Source organism: Pteropus medius, unplaced genomic scaffold (assembly GCF_902729225.1).
Source record: "Pteropus medius unplaced genomic scaffold, Ma_sr-lr_union100, whole genome shotgun sequence".
Classification (NCBI taxonomy): Eukaryota; Metazoa; Chordata; class Mammalia; order Chiroptera; family Pteropodidae; genus Pteropus; species Pteropus medius.
This window is the reverse complement of record NW_024353905.1, coordinates 422,919-438,424: the sequence shown is the minus strand read 5'-3', so window position 1 is coordinate 438,424 and position 15,506 is coordinate 422,919. Positions and strand designations below refer to the sequence as shown.

Below are 15,506 nucleotides of genomic sequence, written 5' to 3'. Positions count from 1 at the left end.
TTTTACTTCCCCATTTGTAGATACCCCCTTGGCCCTAGAGAGTTCAAATACTGAAAAGGAGACAAGCCTGGAAGAAACAAAAATTGGGGAGATCCTGATCCAGGGCTTGACAGAGGATATGGTGACTGTTTTAATCCGGGCATGCGTGAGCATGCTAGGAGTCCCTGTGGACCCAGACACTTTGCATGCCACCCTTCGCCTCTGTCTGAGGCTCACCCGAGACCACAAATATGCCATGATGTTTGCAGAGCTGAAGAGTACCCGCATGATCTTGAATTTAACCCAGAGCTCAGGCTTCAATGGGTTTACTCCCCTGGTCACCCTTCTCTTAAGACACATCATTGAGGACCCCTGCACCCTCCGTCATACCATGGAAAAGGTGAGTCTCTTTGGTGTGATATGCTGGTTTAATTTCACGTCATACCTTTGTTGTCCTTAGTCTCAGAATAGATAGACGTCTGGTTCTTTTTAGGGTCTATAGCCAGATATGTAGACTATATGCCCTACCCAGCAAAATTTCCCAGCTGTATGCTTAGGTGTTTGCTTAGATATGATGGATTATCCCAGCGAATGACATGAAAAAAGAACTAGAAAATACATTTTTTACCCTTTAAATATATTGTAGTAATAGCTCTTATCTAGTAACTCCTCTCTGGCAATATAGGTTTCTTGAACCAAAAACTGTTAATAAGGAACTGGGATACCTTCCACCAAGTACATGTCTTAAAGATCATTCCCTTTTGTAGGAGTACTTCTCATGTGTTCACCCTAGAGCCTATTTTCTAAACACTGTTTTGGGGTTACAAAAGTTTTTGGAATGTTTATGATATGCCAGACACTGTGGTAGCTCTTCACAAATACCCATTGTGCAGATCAGAAAACTGATGCTTTAACGATTATTCTAGGAACACATAAAGCAGTGGAAGAAATGACAAAGTAACTAGGAAAAATAAATGTTTATAACATCAACATTAAGACATCATGGAAGGGTGGGGGGCAAATGTCTTACTAATAAGGCTTTTCCTCCTCGGTACTTTTACAAAATTCTTTCCTCTAGCTAAATCTTTGTCAACAGTTATCATGTGAATGTTACTAGACTTCACTTCCATTTTTCTCTCTTGGGACGTTGTTTACCACATTTATAAATAATGCAATATGTATTTTTGACCATAGCTCTGTAACATTAAGATTTCCTAGAAATCAAATCAAAAGGTGTAAATATTTTTTAACTCACTTGCCAGAACAGTGGTACTTTTTCATGCTTCTTTATGTGTATGGATATACATATCACATTCTTCAGATAGTTCTTTTTCATCTAGCATGTTTGATTTCACCTGTCATGAGCAAACAAAAGGCGAGCTATTAAAGGCAGCATGTACACTGATCCAAGGTGAGGAGACAGTCCAACAAAGAAGAAACAACCATATATAGACAGGATTCTAACTTAAAAACAAAGTAGTTCAGATGTTTAGTTTATACAACTTAAAAAATTCTAGGAAAGAAATATAGATTCTTGTTGGATGACAGAAAACTTTCTGAGCTTAAAGGAAATGGTATTTGGGGGTGTTGGGAACAAAAGAAGATCAGTGGCAATTTTAACATACCGAGTTGGCAAAATGTAAATGCTTGATAATATCCATTGCAGGTACGGGTGTGGAGAACCAGGCATACTCTTACTTTTGGTAGGAGTGGAAATTGGTGCAGCCACATTGGAGGGCAATTTGGTACTGTCAGTTTAAGATATCCTTTGACCTAGAAATTCTGTGGCTAAGAACTTAAAACTAAAGTCAAGTATGCCAAGGTACATATACAAGAATGTTCACTAGAATTGTTTGTAATATCAAGAAACTAGAGGTCTAATGTCCGGCAGAGGACTGGATAAATAAAATACCCCACATTTTCTATAGTGAAATTACACTTTTTTGTATTTAAAAAATAAATTGTATAATTGCAGCCTGACAGGCAAGATATAGGGATTAATATGCTACACTAAAGAGCATGACTATTTGGTAAATAATAATAATAAGATTCCAAAAGATGTTTATCTTTGTGAACATAGTTCACGAAGGAATAGATAATGGAAAACAGAATGGACTTATTTTAGTTATACCTTCTTGTATTTTCTATGATTGATGAGTCATTTTATGAGAAGAATAAAACCATAACAGTGTCTGAGCCATGAGGTATCAAAGCGAATAATCAGTAAAGTTTGATATCTCCTGTGACTATCATCTGAAACTGATGATTGTCTTTGAAGCATAAAGAAAATGTTTAATTTTGTTCTTATTACACTAAGTAGATATCAGTATTACATATTTTTAGAGTTTGAACCATTCTGGTTTAAAATTAGGACAGCATTTGGGAAGGCTAGGAGCTGGCACTTAAATGTGGGAGCCATAATCTGGATGAACGATCAGTGGTCTAGATACATTTTCTAATTTCTCTAAAGATCATATGCCATCTGGTCTAATAATTGATAGCTTGGGGATATGTTGAATGCTGTAACTTTTTTATAAGCCACATTTTTGAATCGGGAAGGGACATGACTTAAAAGACCAAAAATCTAAAGCTGTCATCCACTGTCTTAAGGCAGAGCTTGGTTAGTATTTTAATCTTTAGAAACTCTTCCTTGAATGCAACTGTATTTTTAGAAAGTGGTCTTTAATCAGCAGTGTTTCTCCCCCTCTTTACTAGGTTGTTCGCTCAGCAGCTACAAGTGGAGCTGGTAGCACTACCTCTGGTGTTGTATCAGGCAGCCTCGGCTCTCGGGAGATCAACTACATCCTTCGTGTCCTTGGGCCAGCCGCATGCCGCAATCCAGACATTTTCACAGAAGTGGCCAACTGCTGTATCCGCATTGCCCTTCCAGCCCCTCGAGGCTCAGGGACTGGTGAGTTTCCCCTTTTCCTGGCTTTTGAGACATTGAAGTCTATCGCCTACTATAACTCCAGAGATTTTCTGTGAAGAGATCCGTAACTTGGAAAGCCTCCTTAGGCAAGCATTGGGACATTGGCTGATTGGTCATGTGGGTCAATTCAGAGGTACTTCAGTAGCATCTCTGGTCCTTGCTCTGTGGTAATTCCTGTGAGAGATACCAAGAACTCATTCAGTCTATTCTTGTCTTCAAAGAACTCATTTTAGTGTGGCAACAGGGCTTACATACCATGAATGATTTACAAATAGAGTTATAATTGAGGAACAAATGGACATAATGACTTGTGATACAATATGAAGTATACAATATCATCTGTATATTCTTGCCAAAAAAGTTTGGCCTGCACTCCAAAGTCATCGTCCGGTTTCTGACTATGATGATTAAGCATGGCTACACTGGTGAATTTGAAATCATTGATGATCACAGAGCTTGGAAAATTGTTGTGAACCTCACAGGCAGGTTAAACAAGTGTGGAGTGTTCAAATAAAATGCCTCAGTGGAGGGGGAAAAAATGTTTGGCCTATATTTAGTTATTATAATGAAGCAATTAGATAAATTGTAAGATGTTTCTGTAAGAGAATCGGCCTAGACACTCAAAAATATCTTAAAAGGATAAAAGGAGAGTAGATGGAGATCTCCAGCAACAACCTTGATGGGATTCTAGATCCAGATAAATGAAATTTGGAGAAATTTGAATACTATGTTTTAGATAATATGATTATATCCATGTTAAATTCCTTGGGTGTTATGATGGTATTGTGGTTATATTGGTTAATATCCTTGCTCTTAGGAGGCGCAGGTAGACATATTTAGAGGTAGACAAGTGGTGATTTTAGATGAAAAGTATATGGATGTTTATTTACTAACCTTTCAACATTTCTGGAGGGGCAGGAGGGGCGTGTGTGTGTGTGTGTGTGTGTTAAGTAAGTAAGTAATTGGGAGGGGATCTAATTATTTTGGGAGTCTCCGCTATGTTCCTGACCCTGTACTGGGCATGTATCGTTTCATTTAATCCTCAGATTTCAAAAATGAGAAAATTGAGATTTGTTGGAAATAATTTGGCCATGATCTTATAATGGAAGTGAATTTTAAAACCAAGTCTCCCCAACCAAAGCCTGTCCTCTTTTTACCATTGGTATAGCTGTATTAAATCCTGTGGGATTTGGGGAAAGTAAAAGCCAGATTTTCCTGATAGGCTACTCAGACATTGTTTGGAAATGGCCTCGTGTCCCAACCTTGTATGTTATATGAACTCCCTTCTAATTCTTTATCAGTAACCAAGTGTAGATACTGATTCAATATTGACTGATTTTTCTGTCTCACTTTGGCTTAGCTTCAGATGATGAATTTGAGAATCTTAGAATTAAAGGCCCTAATGCTGTACAGTTGGTGAAGACAACCCCTTTGAAGCCCTCACCTCTGCCTGTCATTCCTGATACTATCAAGGAAGTGATCTATGATATGCTGAATGCCCTCGCTGCATACCATGCTCCAGAGGAAGGTATGTAGCTAGCCCATTTCTGGAAGCTGGGCACTTTGCCTGGGTCATTTCAACCAACTCATGATTTAGAGAGCACTCACTGTGTGCCCACACTGTGGGAATCAGAATGAATAAGACACACAGTGCCCTTCTCTAAAGAAGCTAATAGTCATATAGTATGACAGATGCCAAGTTAGTGGTAAATCCTCGAGCAAGGCACTTGACCTGGTGGGGCTGGGGCCTGTAGGGAAGTTTCTTAGATTAAGTGTTTTCTGAAAGAAGTCTTGAATGATAGAATGAGGAGATTGCCAGAGTTCTGTCATATGAGAATACATCCCATACAAAGGAAAGAATGAACAATGATTAAAAAGGAGATAATAACATTTTGTTAGTAGGTTGAAAATAAAATACCAAGAAATCTCTAATGTTTTCACTCTCAGAAACAAAACATCTTCGTTGCCCAAAGAGCTGGAAACAATATTAAAAGGCATGGTTAGGTTTCTTGGCCTTTGAGATCATCATCCCAGTCCATCTTTATTCATATTTAAGATGTTACTTGTAAGTACTGAGAAAGTCATGAATGGCTTGGAACCCAAGGTTCCAGTAAGATCTGTTTTATTCAGGACATGCTTATTTGATAGGTCCCACAGGATTGCCAAAAATTGATGAGTGCTGCCTTTAATAAGTCAAGAAAATGTGAGTCTTCACTTTGATGCTTTTTATCTATACAGCACTCTGATCCATAGAGCTCCTAGCTTCTACAGAACCGTTATCCCATCTCATATATCCCCCCCACCAAAAAATTAGCTTATATAGCTATAGCACTCTCCTGCTGCACTAGACATAATACCAGGTGTGTTCATTTAAACTTAGTAGTGACAGCTAAGGAAAGTGAGGCGACTAAGTAAATTGCCTCTGGTCACAAAACTAGTTAGTGATAGAATGAAGCTTTAAACCATGCTCTCTCTGCTGTAAAGCAGGCCCTCAAATAATGTCATTTTGTTATAAAGTTAATGAGATGCCTTAGGTACTTTACTTTTGTTTATATTAATTAGCTATTTAAAGTCGTAGAACCTATTGGCAACGTTGATTAAGGACTTGGCTGTAGTACATTTCTTCTCATGCTTAAGTGAAAGTGTAGTAATAGCACTATGTAAATAGTCACAGCAACCTGAAGTACAATTGTCCAAGCTACCAAATAGGCATTAATATTGCACAATTACAGAAAGTTTGGTTTTGTTTTTCAGCAGACAAATCTGATCCTAAACCTGGAGGTATGTCCCAAGAGGTTGGCCAGCTCCTGCAAGACATGGGCGATGATGTATACCAGCAGTACCGGTCACTTACTCGTCAAAGCAGTGACTTTGATGCACAGTCAGGTTTTTCCATTAATGTAAGTCAGTTCTGGCCTCCTATGTTCCTTCTCCCTTTCTGATACTTGTGTGTTCTCAGTATTTAGGGTTATGCCAGGGAAATTTAAAAGGTATTAATTTTGATGTATCTACACATTATATATTGCCTAAAAATGAAGGTAAAATTGGAGTATCCCTGGAATTTTCTTTTCTCTCCTTGGGTTGGAAATGTTTTCTTAATTCATTTTCCATTCTCTTCTTCCCCATCCCTTCCCCCCCAATCTCCCAGTCACTGTTTATAATGATGGCTTCCCACAGATTATAGTATATAGCAGGGGGGAAAGTAGTTAAAAGAGCCATCAAAGAGAATCTGTAGCATTCACAACCAGTTCCCTGGGAAGGAGTCCTACCATTTGGGGACAGCTGTCTTTGAAATTAATAATGGCTCAGGAGTTTTTTTCTTCCATAGAGTCAGGTCTTTGCTGCAGATGGTGCCTCTGCTGAGCCGTCCACATCTGGGGTATCCCAAGGAGAAGGTAATGGTTCACTTTTCTCCCTCTTTTCTGATTTCTTGAAAACAACCTGAAGGAACTGCGTGTCCTGGCCAGGGAGTTGGGGAATACAAGCATAACTGTCAAATTTACTTTTCTTAAGTGAAACTCTCAGAGTTGAGCTCAGTGTTAATAAAGGGTTATTAAATAAACCCATAAATAAAGGGATTCTGTATGCTAAAGTTAATGGAGTTGGAACTTACCTAACCAAGTAATGGTTGTTATGGTTATCCTTTAGTTTTACTCTTTAGACCAGGGGTCCTCAAACCCTGGGTCATAGACTGGTACCAGTCCTTGGCCTGTTAGGAACCAGGCCGCACAGTAGGAGGAGGTGAGCAGCTAGCAAGCCAGTGAAGCTTCATCGGGATTTGCACCCACTCCCCAGTGCTAGCATCACTGCCTCAACTCTACCTCAGATCATCAGGCATTAGATTCTCATAGGAGCACCAGTCCCTGGTGCCAAAAAGATTAGGGACTGCTGCTTTAAACCACCCCATATATTTCTTTTGATGGCTTCCATGCTGGCTTATAAAACTTTGGTTCCAATGACACTATTCTAGCTATAAGATTTACATGGTGGATTCTTGCCTTCTAGAGCCCATTGACTGCTAACCAAGAATTAGAGAAGTGTCATGTGGAAACAGTTCTAATGAGACCTTTTAAGAGCTGCTTCTCCTGGGATAAAAAAGATCGTTGAGATCTAAGGAGACATTGTACTTAATATCATATTAGACCTTGGAGATAAATCAGAAAGGCCGTTAATTAGTAAAATATTGGTTAATTCATTTTGGTGGACTTACTGTCCATATGTTGTGTATAGTATGGGTGATAACAGTATTACTCAAGGGAAGCATCAGTGCCCACTATGTGGCAGACTATAGTAGACACCAAAATAAATCAGATTCATTCCTTGCACTTAAAGAATTGTCTAGTGAGGGAGACCTGCAACGGTTATAATACATCGTAACTGTTGGAATGGAAGCAAGTTGGGATAAGGTATAGTGGGCACATGATATAATAGTATCTCAGTATGCGTGGATGAAACAGGAAAACATTTATAGAGGAGGTTAGTGTTTTAGTTGAGCTAGATAAGTCAATGTGTGCCAGGCAGACATGTGGAAAGGAAGAAGTAAGAGAGTATTCAAGGCATGTTTGGAGAATTACTATTAGTATACAGTATTTCTGGAGCATAAAATTATAAGATGAAGGAAGTGGCAGAAGATGTGCGAACAGTTAGGTGAAGCCTCCCTAATGTCCTATATCTGCAGACCATGTCTAAGACCTGGGTCATCCTACCTGTCTGTTCTTCCACTGCAATATGAGGAGGGTATTCAATTTGTACCAGTGTTCAAAAGTGGAAAAGTGATATTCTTTCCACCTAAGGTTTGATTTTGTCAATATTCCAGTGCAAAGTTGAACCAGTTTTTGCCTCTTTTTCAACAGCTTCAACTCCGGAGGAGTCTCGAGATGGGAAGAAAGATAAAGAAGGGGACCGGGCCTCTGAGGAAGGCAAGCAGAAAGGCAAGGGCAGCAAACCTTTAATGCCCACCTCCACTATTCTTCGTCTTCTGGCAGAGTTGGTGAGGTCCTATGTTGGTATTGCTACCCTGATTGCCAACTACAGCTACACTGTGGGCCAGTCTGAGCTTATCAAAGAGGTAATGTTTTCAACGTCTGCTTAAGATTTTATACTGTCATCATTTGGATACCTGCTATGTGTGTTGGACGCTTTGCTAGGAACCCATGTGTGCTAGCCTTGTGATGAGAGAGGCAGAGGCCTGTTAAGACACACTAAAGAGCTGAGCCTTTTTCCCATGGTGTGAAGCCATCAGGCTCATTGCAGGGAGTGAGTCAATGTAATTTGTTAATTTGTTTTGTAGAAAATCTTTTGGTCTGCAGCATGGAGATTGCAAAAGGCAAGATTGGAATCAGAGAGTCAGACCAGTTAGGAATCTGATCTAGTAATCTAGGTAATACAGGATCTTGATGACATTTGGAGGGGGGAAATAGGTTAGTTTAAGAGACATTTTAAAGGTAGAAATGGACAAGAATTAGATTTAGAGGATGAAGATGAAATTAAGGCCTCAGATGTTTTATTTTTATTTTTTTATTCCTTTTATGTTAAAAGAGGAAACTGAAAAGAAAATGTAGAATTTGGGAGATATTTGTGAGTCACCTAGATAAAGGTGTCTAGGGGACAGTAAAATAAACCAAAAACATAAGAATATATCAGTGTTTTCTTCCAGACGTGGTAACAATATTGGTAATGCAGAATATAAAAAAAAAAATCTAAATGTCTAATAGAGCTATGGAAAAGAATGAAGTATTTTATACGTCCCGATACAGAGTTATCTTCAGGTTAGATTTTTCAAGGGAGGGAGGGCACTTTTAAGAAACTGTATCATGTTCCCACTATGTAAAAGCAGTGCCCAAGGAGATTTTTTTTATAAAGGGTACCATGTTTGTTGGGGTGGGAGGAGTCACAATAATTTTATGGTTAGTAAGTAGTAAAAAGTCTGATAGTGGAGCAGGAGCAATGATGTTGCAAAGAATATATGAAAAGCAGCTGCCATTTTTTAACCTATTTTAACTTTAATTCAGGTTTTTAAAGCATATAAAAATACACAACTCCTAAGTAATCTTTCTTGGATGACTACCACCCAAATTAAATAAAGCATTACAAATTCCACAAAAGCTGCTCTCCTCATGCCTTCATGTATCTCCCCCTCCGCTTTGAACTTACATAAGGTCACCATTGAGTTCTGTTGTCATAGATTGGTTTTGTACTTTTTATGTAAATGGAATCTTACAGTATGTATTCTTTTGTGTCCGGTTTCTTTTGCTTAACATGTTTGCGAGATTCATTTTTGTATGTAGTTTAGTTTGTTTTCATTACTGTATAGAATTCCATTGTGTGACTATAACAGTCTTTTTATTCATTCTAGTGTTAATAGACACAATTGGGTGGTTTTTCATTGGAGGTATTAAAGGTAGTGCTGCTACAATCATTCTTATACATGTCTTGGTGAACATATGCATGTCTTGGTGAGCATTTCTATTGGGTGATGTATGCCTAGGAGTAGAATTGCTGGTCAGTTCAGCTTTAGCAAAAGTTTTCCAGGGTGGTTGTGTCAATTCATATTATCTACCACCACAGCATGTGAGAGTTCAGATTTTCTCACTTCCTTGCTGTCACTCAGTATTTTTCTTATTTTTCATTTTAGCCATTCTAGTAGGTTTGTGGTGATACTGCATTATGAGTAAAATTTCCCTGTCTTTATTGGCCGTTTGGATACTCTCTTTTGTGAAGTGTCCAAGTCTTTTATTCTTGTTTTCTATTGCGTTCTTTAGGTATTCTGGATATAAGTTCTTTGTGGAGTATATGCATTAACTACACACTAGGCATTTATTTGAAAGCTTTTAACTAATTTATACTAGTTGTTGTAATTTATAATATCACGGAATAAGAATTGTGAATTTTTAAGTATCTGCTTAATATGTATCTAGTGACCCACTGGTGCTGGGTATTCATAGAGATGCTTTCCAAATACTTTTGATAATCCTCACCTCAGCGCTGAAAGGTTATTGATGTTGCTCCTTTTACTAGAGAAGAGAGAAAACTCAGAGAGGTCAATTACTTGCCCAAGGCCACACTTGAGAAATTAGCAGGACTAGAATTGGAACCCAGGTTTCTGGTTCAAAATCCAAATTCTTTCTACTCAGTCACACTGCTTTCCCAAATTACAAAGCTTTTTTTCCAGTTTTTACTAATGTCATATAACATTATCTACACTTTTATTCAGAAAAGTGTTTTAACTTTTATTTTATTCACCACTGGGTAATTTTTAATTCTAATAGTTGTCTTAACAAGGTTACCTTATCTAATTTCCCAGACTCACATCCTTCACTGCATTTTTTATTGAGGTAAAAGTCACATGAAATTAAGCATTTTAAAGTGTAAAGTTTAGCAGCATTTAGTACTTCAGTTGTGCAGCCATCATCAGTGCATTTTGATCCAAAATCTGCTTAAATGGCAGTAGAACTAAGGTTTCTTTCTAAGGAAGTATGGGGCACAAGTCATTGTTAGAGAAAAAGTCTGACTTAATTTCCTTCCCTGTTGTTGGGCCTTTTTTGCTATTTTAAGTAACCCTGCATTAAATATTTTTGCATATCCATATCTATGACTGTGCTGTTCTTATTCAACCCCTGGGTTTTCCAGCCCGGGGTCCTGAGTACATTGTAGATGTCAGTAAATATTACAATTTAATTGAGTACTGAAGGGATTATAGTACTCAATTAGGAATCAAGATTTGAATCTTTGTCATTAACTTCTTTGTGCAAGCCACATTTTGGGAGGCCTTGTATTACCCATATGTCAGATGGGGCAAATTATTGAATTGTCTCAACTCTTTTATAAGTTTGCTGTGAATACTTCTATTTAAATATCACATGTAAAAATGTTTTTTAAAATGACAAGTAACATCTAAGTGAAGTTGTTTAAACTGTATAGTAGGAAATGAATGGGATTTGGAAACAAAATCTGGATTTGCTACTCACTTAGCTTATACCTTTAAGCCTTGGTTTTCTCATCTATAAAGTGGACCTGATGATTACTGGGTGACTTCAAGGATCAACTCTGTGTTCGTGCACCTTATTGATATGCAAATAATGTGACATAATTGTGTTTGTGAGTAAATGTCATGATTAATGACTTTTCAGGACTGCAGTGTGCTAGCTTTTGTTTTGGACCACCTCCTCCCACATACCCAGAATGCAGAAGACAAGGACACACCTGCTCTGGCCCGCCTATTCCTCGCTAGCCTGGCTGCTGCAGGGAGTGGCACAGATGCCCAAGTGGCCCTTGTGAATGAAGTAAAAGCAGCCTTGGGACGGGCACTGGCTATGGCTGAGAGTACAGAGAAACATGCCAGGTAAAATCCATGCCTGACCTATTGCTGATAACCAATAGCATCTCCTTACTTCATTGTTGGCCCGTGGGATTCCTTGCATTTGAACAAGAGTTTGATTATACCGGCACTGTACATTCTCTGGTCCTCTCAAATAGTTAAAATACTAAAATGACTGATAACATTTGGAGGAGGTAGGTAAACTGACTTAGAGAAAACAAAGGGATACTTTCATTGTATTTCTAAAGTCTTCAAACAAGAAGTTCAGCAGGGTATTCCATCCTATTTTTAAAATTATGTTTAAAGAAAATGAAGAATGTTAACTACCCAAGGAATGAGTTCTCAACTGTTAGTCGTTACTTCCAAGAGGAAACACAAAGGGCACAATAGGGTTCTCTGAGGTGAGTTAGTGATGACATGGCCTAAGATTGAGCTATGATAGAGGTGTCAAACTTCTCTCCTCAGGCTTCAGGCAGTGATGTGTATCATCAGTACTATCATGGAGTCCTGCCCCTCTACCTCCAGCTTCTACAGCAGTGCCACAGCCAAGACCCAGCACAATGGCATGAATAATATCATTCGACTCTTCCTGAAGAAGGGACTGGTTAATGACCTGGCTAGAGTGCCTCACAGCCTGGACCTGTCCAGGTAAAATCATTCCCAAGCCCTAGTCTCAGTCTTTTGCTCTCTTTAATCATGCAACTTACTTCTCCATTTGCCTAATATTTCATATTTTCTTGCAAGATGAGTAGTAAGCAGCTGGTTTGATGGAAAACATTTGGGTGTAGGTGGGAACCTGAGTTCTTAGTTTTGTGGCTTTTAAGGAAGGCACTTTCTTTAGGCCTGAGTTTTCTCATTTGCTGCAAACTCAAGAGTTGGACTATATCACTAATTTTTTTCCAAGCTTCCCCTCTTTATTTATAAATAATCTTTTATTATAAGATGGGTATCACAAAAATACAGATGAGCAAAAATAAAGTAGACACCATATTCCTACCACCCAGATTCCAGTTACTTACTGTATGTCTTTCAGTGGTTTTCTTTGCATACATAATGAATTTCTTCTAAAATGATATTATATATACTATTGTATAAACCTGGGGTAGGACATTTTTTAGGGGTTTTTTAGGTGGTTTTTGTTTTTTGTTTTCCATTAGTAGTCTTATCCTATCTAATTTCCAAGTCTATATTCAGAAACTTTTGTCCAAACCAGAATCCAATTATGGACCTTACATTACAGCTGGTTATGTCCTCTACATGTCTATTCTAACACAGTTCTTAAATTAATTTTTTATGTTTTCATTGCTGCTGTTCATGACATTTGTGGAAGCAACCAGGCCTACTGCCCTGCAGAATGTTTTACCTTCTAGATTGGGTCCATTTGGTACCTTGCAGCATAGTTTAACTCTTTACTCCCTTTTTCTGTAAACTTTTGTTAGAGCTAGAGGCTTAATGGAGCTATTTAAACATTATTGGCTGGGGTGTATCATAGATGATATACCTCTCGTTTTGTATCAAAGGGAGACAGATCTCAAACTAACATTATGAATCATGATAAGATTGACAGCTAGAGTGATAATCAGCATTGTACTGTTATAGTTCCCCCCTTCTTACTAGAAAGTAATCTGTATTTATTACTTTGGCAATGTATAAATGTCTGCTTTCCTATCAACCATATGCCTAATTAATGGTCTTAACACCAGTTGATAATCTTTGTGTGCATTAGTTAATTCTTTGGGGATTATCAATGACAACTTTCTAATTTCTATCATTTCTTCCTACATTATTAGCTGGCAGTTTTCTGTGATGTAGCACTAGTTCAAGAGCGAAAGCCTAGTTAACCTGAAATACAGTTCCTACTGAAAAGACAGGATACAAACTCAGTTTTTTCCCTTAAGCCACCAATTTTCAGAGCAAAATCAAAAATAGATTAAATCACTGCCCAAAATGTGAGTTTTCTCTGGCTTCCTGTTTTCTAAGTAGCATTATGGGCTCATGAATTTTCATTGATTTTAATCGGTGATTGAATTATTTGGAGCACCGCAGTCATCCTTTTCATGCTTTTTCAGTACATGTTGGCCTGTAGGGCCTCTTCAAGCTGACTTCTTTGTCCTTTTAATACAACCTCATCAAATTTTTAATAACATTTAAAAATTTTGCACTCTTAGGAGGTTAATGAGCACCATACACATCTCACCCAGATTAACCAGTGGTTAGCATTCTGTCCTACTTGCTTTAGTCCATGCCACCCCTCCCCATTTCAGGAGATTAATGGGTGATGGTTTGAAATTTGTTGCAGACAATGATGTTTAACCTCTGAATACTTCAGCATGTGTCTGCTAAGAATAAACATTCCCTTACATGGCTAGAATACCGTCATCACATCTGAGAAATCTACCATTAATATAATAGTATTCAATATATATTTCATATTCAGTTATTCTAAGTGTGTCTTTATAGCCTGGGAAAGAGTGTTGTGATCCAGGAACCAGTGAATGTCATTCATTGCATTTGATTATCATGGGTTTCTTGTTACTTTTTTATTTTGTTTTTATTTTGGTTTTTGTTTTTAATACTTGACTGTTTTTGATACTGGATTGTGTAACCTGGGGTGGGGTATTTTTGAGGAATCCAGAAGGCCAAATGTCTTACAGTAATATCCCATAATCTGGGTTTGTCTGATTGCTTTCTTATGATTAGATTCAGGCTAAAATTTTTTTGGCAAGAATAGTACATATATAAGTGATGTTGCCATTCTCAGTACATCACATTAAGAGACACATAATGCCAATTTGTCCTATTATTGGTGATGCTAAGTTTAGTCACATAAAATTTGCTTTCCCCTTTGTATTTAATAAGTTATCTGTGAGGTGATCCTTTTAGCTCATATGAAGATCATGTGACTATCCTTTTTTAACTCAGTAGTTTTAAAATTCATTAGTGATCCTTGCCTGGAATACTTATGTTGCTGGTTGCAAAGTGATGCTTTTCTGATTCTCTCATTCCTGTGTATTAGCTGGCATTCTTTTATAATGAAGACCTCTTCCTGTCTGCTTTTGTATCCCTGTGGCTACAGGTTCTTTTTATTTTAATTTGTTATAATCCATTACCATCATTATGGGGGGGGGACTAAAGCAAGTAGGACAGAAAGCTTCTTGATGCTCAAATTTGGCCTGTCATAATGACACCATTAATTTTTAAAAGCCTTCTTGCTTTTGAAAGCATTCTAGCACAGCAGTATATCCCAGGCTCACCTTGTACCTTCCCATGCCCCATTTTGGGGATCAGTTGTACACTGATGAGCCTTATTTCCTTATAGTGTGGATCTCTATGCTCAGTCCATCTCTGTATCTTCCTTTATCTCAGTCCCAACATGGCCAACACAGTCAATGCTGCTCTAAAGCCTTTGGAAACACTTTCCCGGATTGTGAACCAGCCCAGTAGCCTTTTTGGCAGCAAGAGTGCTTCTAATAAGAGCAAATCTGAGCAGGATGCCCAAGGAGCTGCTCAGGACTCCAGTAACAACCAGCAGGACCCAGGTAGGGAATCAGAGCCAATGGACTAGAGTGCTGGGTGGGTGTAGTTATTTCATGGGTATGGCGTTGCAACTATTCTGGCTTGGTATTGTTTGCCTGGGAACTTGCTGGCCTTTCAGAGATCTGTCATAGTGGTGTGGGAATCTGCCCCACAAAGAATTCCTTAAAATTGTAGCCTTATTTGGCTATCCTCACACGTAGCCTTGTCTTTTCCTTTGTCACCCATTCATTTATTCTCTGAGAACTTGTAAACTTGCCCAAGGAAGGGACCTTATTGTCTTCACACTTGCCTCGTGGTGCCCCGCACATAGATACCCTTTGCTTATTTTGCTGGTTGGTTGATTGTTTCAGGCGAGCCTGGGGAAGCAGAAGTGCAGGAGGAGGATCATGATGTCACTCAGACAGAGGTGGCAGATGGGGATATCATGGATGGGGAGGCTGAAAACGACTCAGTGGTGATTGCTGGGCAGCCTGAGGTGCTCAGTTCACAAGAGATGCAGGTAGGGAGGCAGATCACCCAGCATAACCCTGTTGCGGCGCTGAACGAAACCCCCAAGTGATGTGGGTGGGTGAGTACTTTAGATCCTTGCCTCAATGCTGTCTGCTTTGCAGAGGAGCACAGATGATGTGCTTAGTAGATGCACAGTAAATGTATTTGAATTGTATTAAATGAGGGGTGGGGGCAGGGTTAGGATGCCATGTACTATGAAATGGAATAGATCCCAACAAGAAAACTTAGGCACAG

General features: G+C 38.6%; 1 protein-coding gene across 1 annotated transcript in view; it reads left to right on the top strand.

Moving 5' to 3' along the window:
* Positions 1–15,506, top strand: part of HUWE1 (HECT, UBA and WWE domain containing E3 ubiquitin protein ligase 1) — a 162,401-nt gene that overhangs the window by 120,310 nt on the left and 26,585 nt on the right. Inside the window, exons 42-52 of the mRNA XM_039851453.1 lie at positions 21–379; positions 2,695–2,890; positions 4,269–4,436; positions 5,663–5,808; positions 6,237–6,303; positions 7,762–7,976; positions 11,038–11,249; positions 11,691–11,873; positions 14,592–14,764; positions 15,113–15,317; positions 15,374–15,395. Of these exons, the coding sequence (XP_039707387.1) occupies positions 21–379; positions 2,695–2,890; positions 4,269–4,436; positions 5,663–5,808; positions 6,237–6,303; positions 7,762–7,976; positions 11,038–11,249; positions 11,691–11,873; positions 14,592–14,764; positions 15,113–15,317; positions 15,374–15,395 (1,946 nt within the window). The remainder of the gene's footprint in view (positions 1–20; positions 380–2,694; positions 2,891–4,268; positions 4,437–5,662; positions 5,809–6,236; positions 6,304–7,761; positions 7,977–11,037; positions 11,250–11,690; positions 11,874–14,591; positions 14,765–15,112; positions 15,318–15,373; positions 15,396–15,506) is intronic.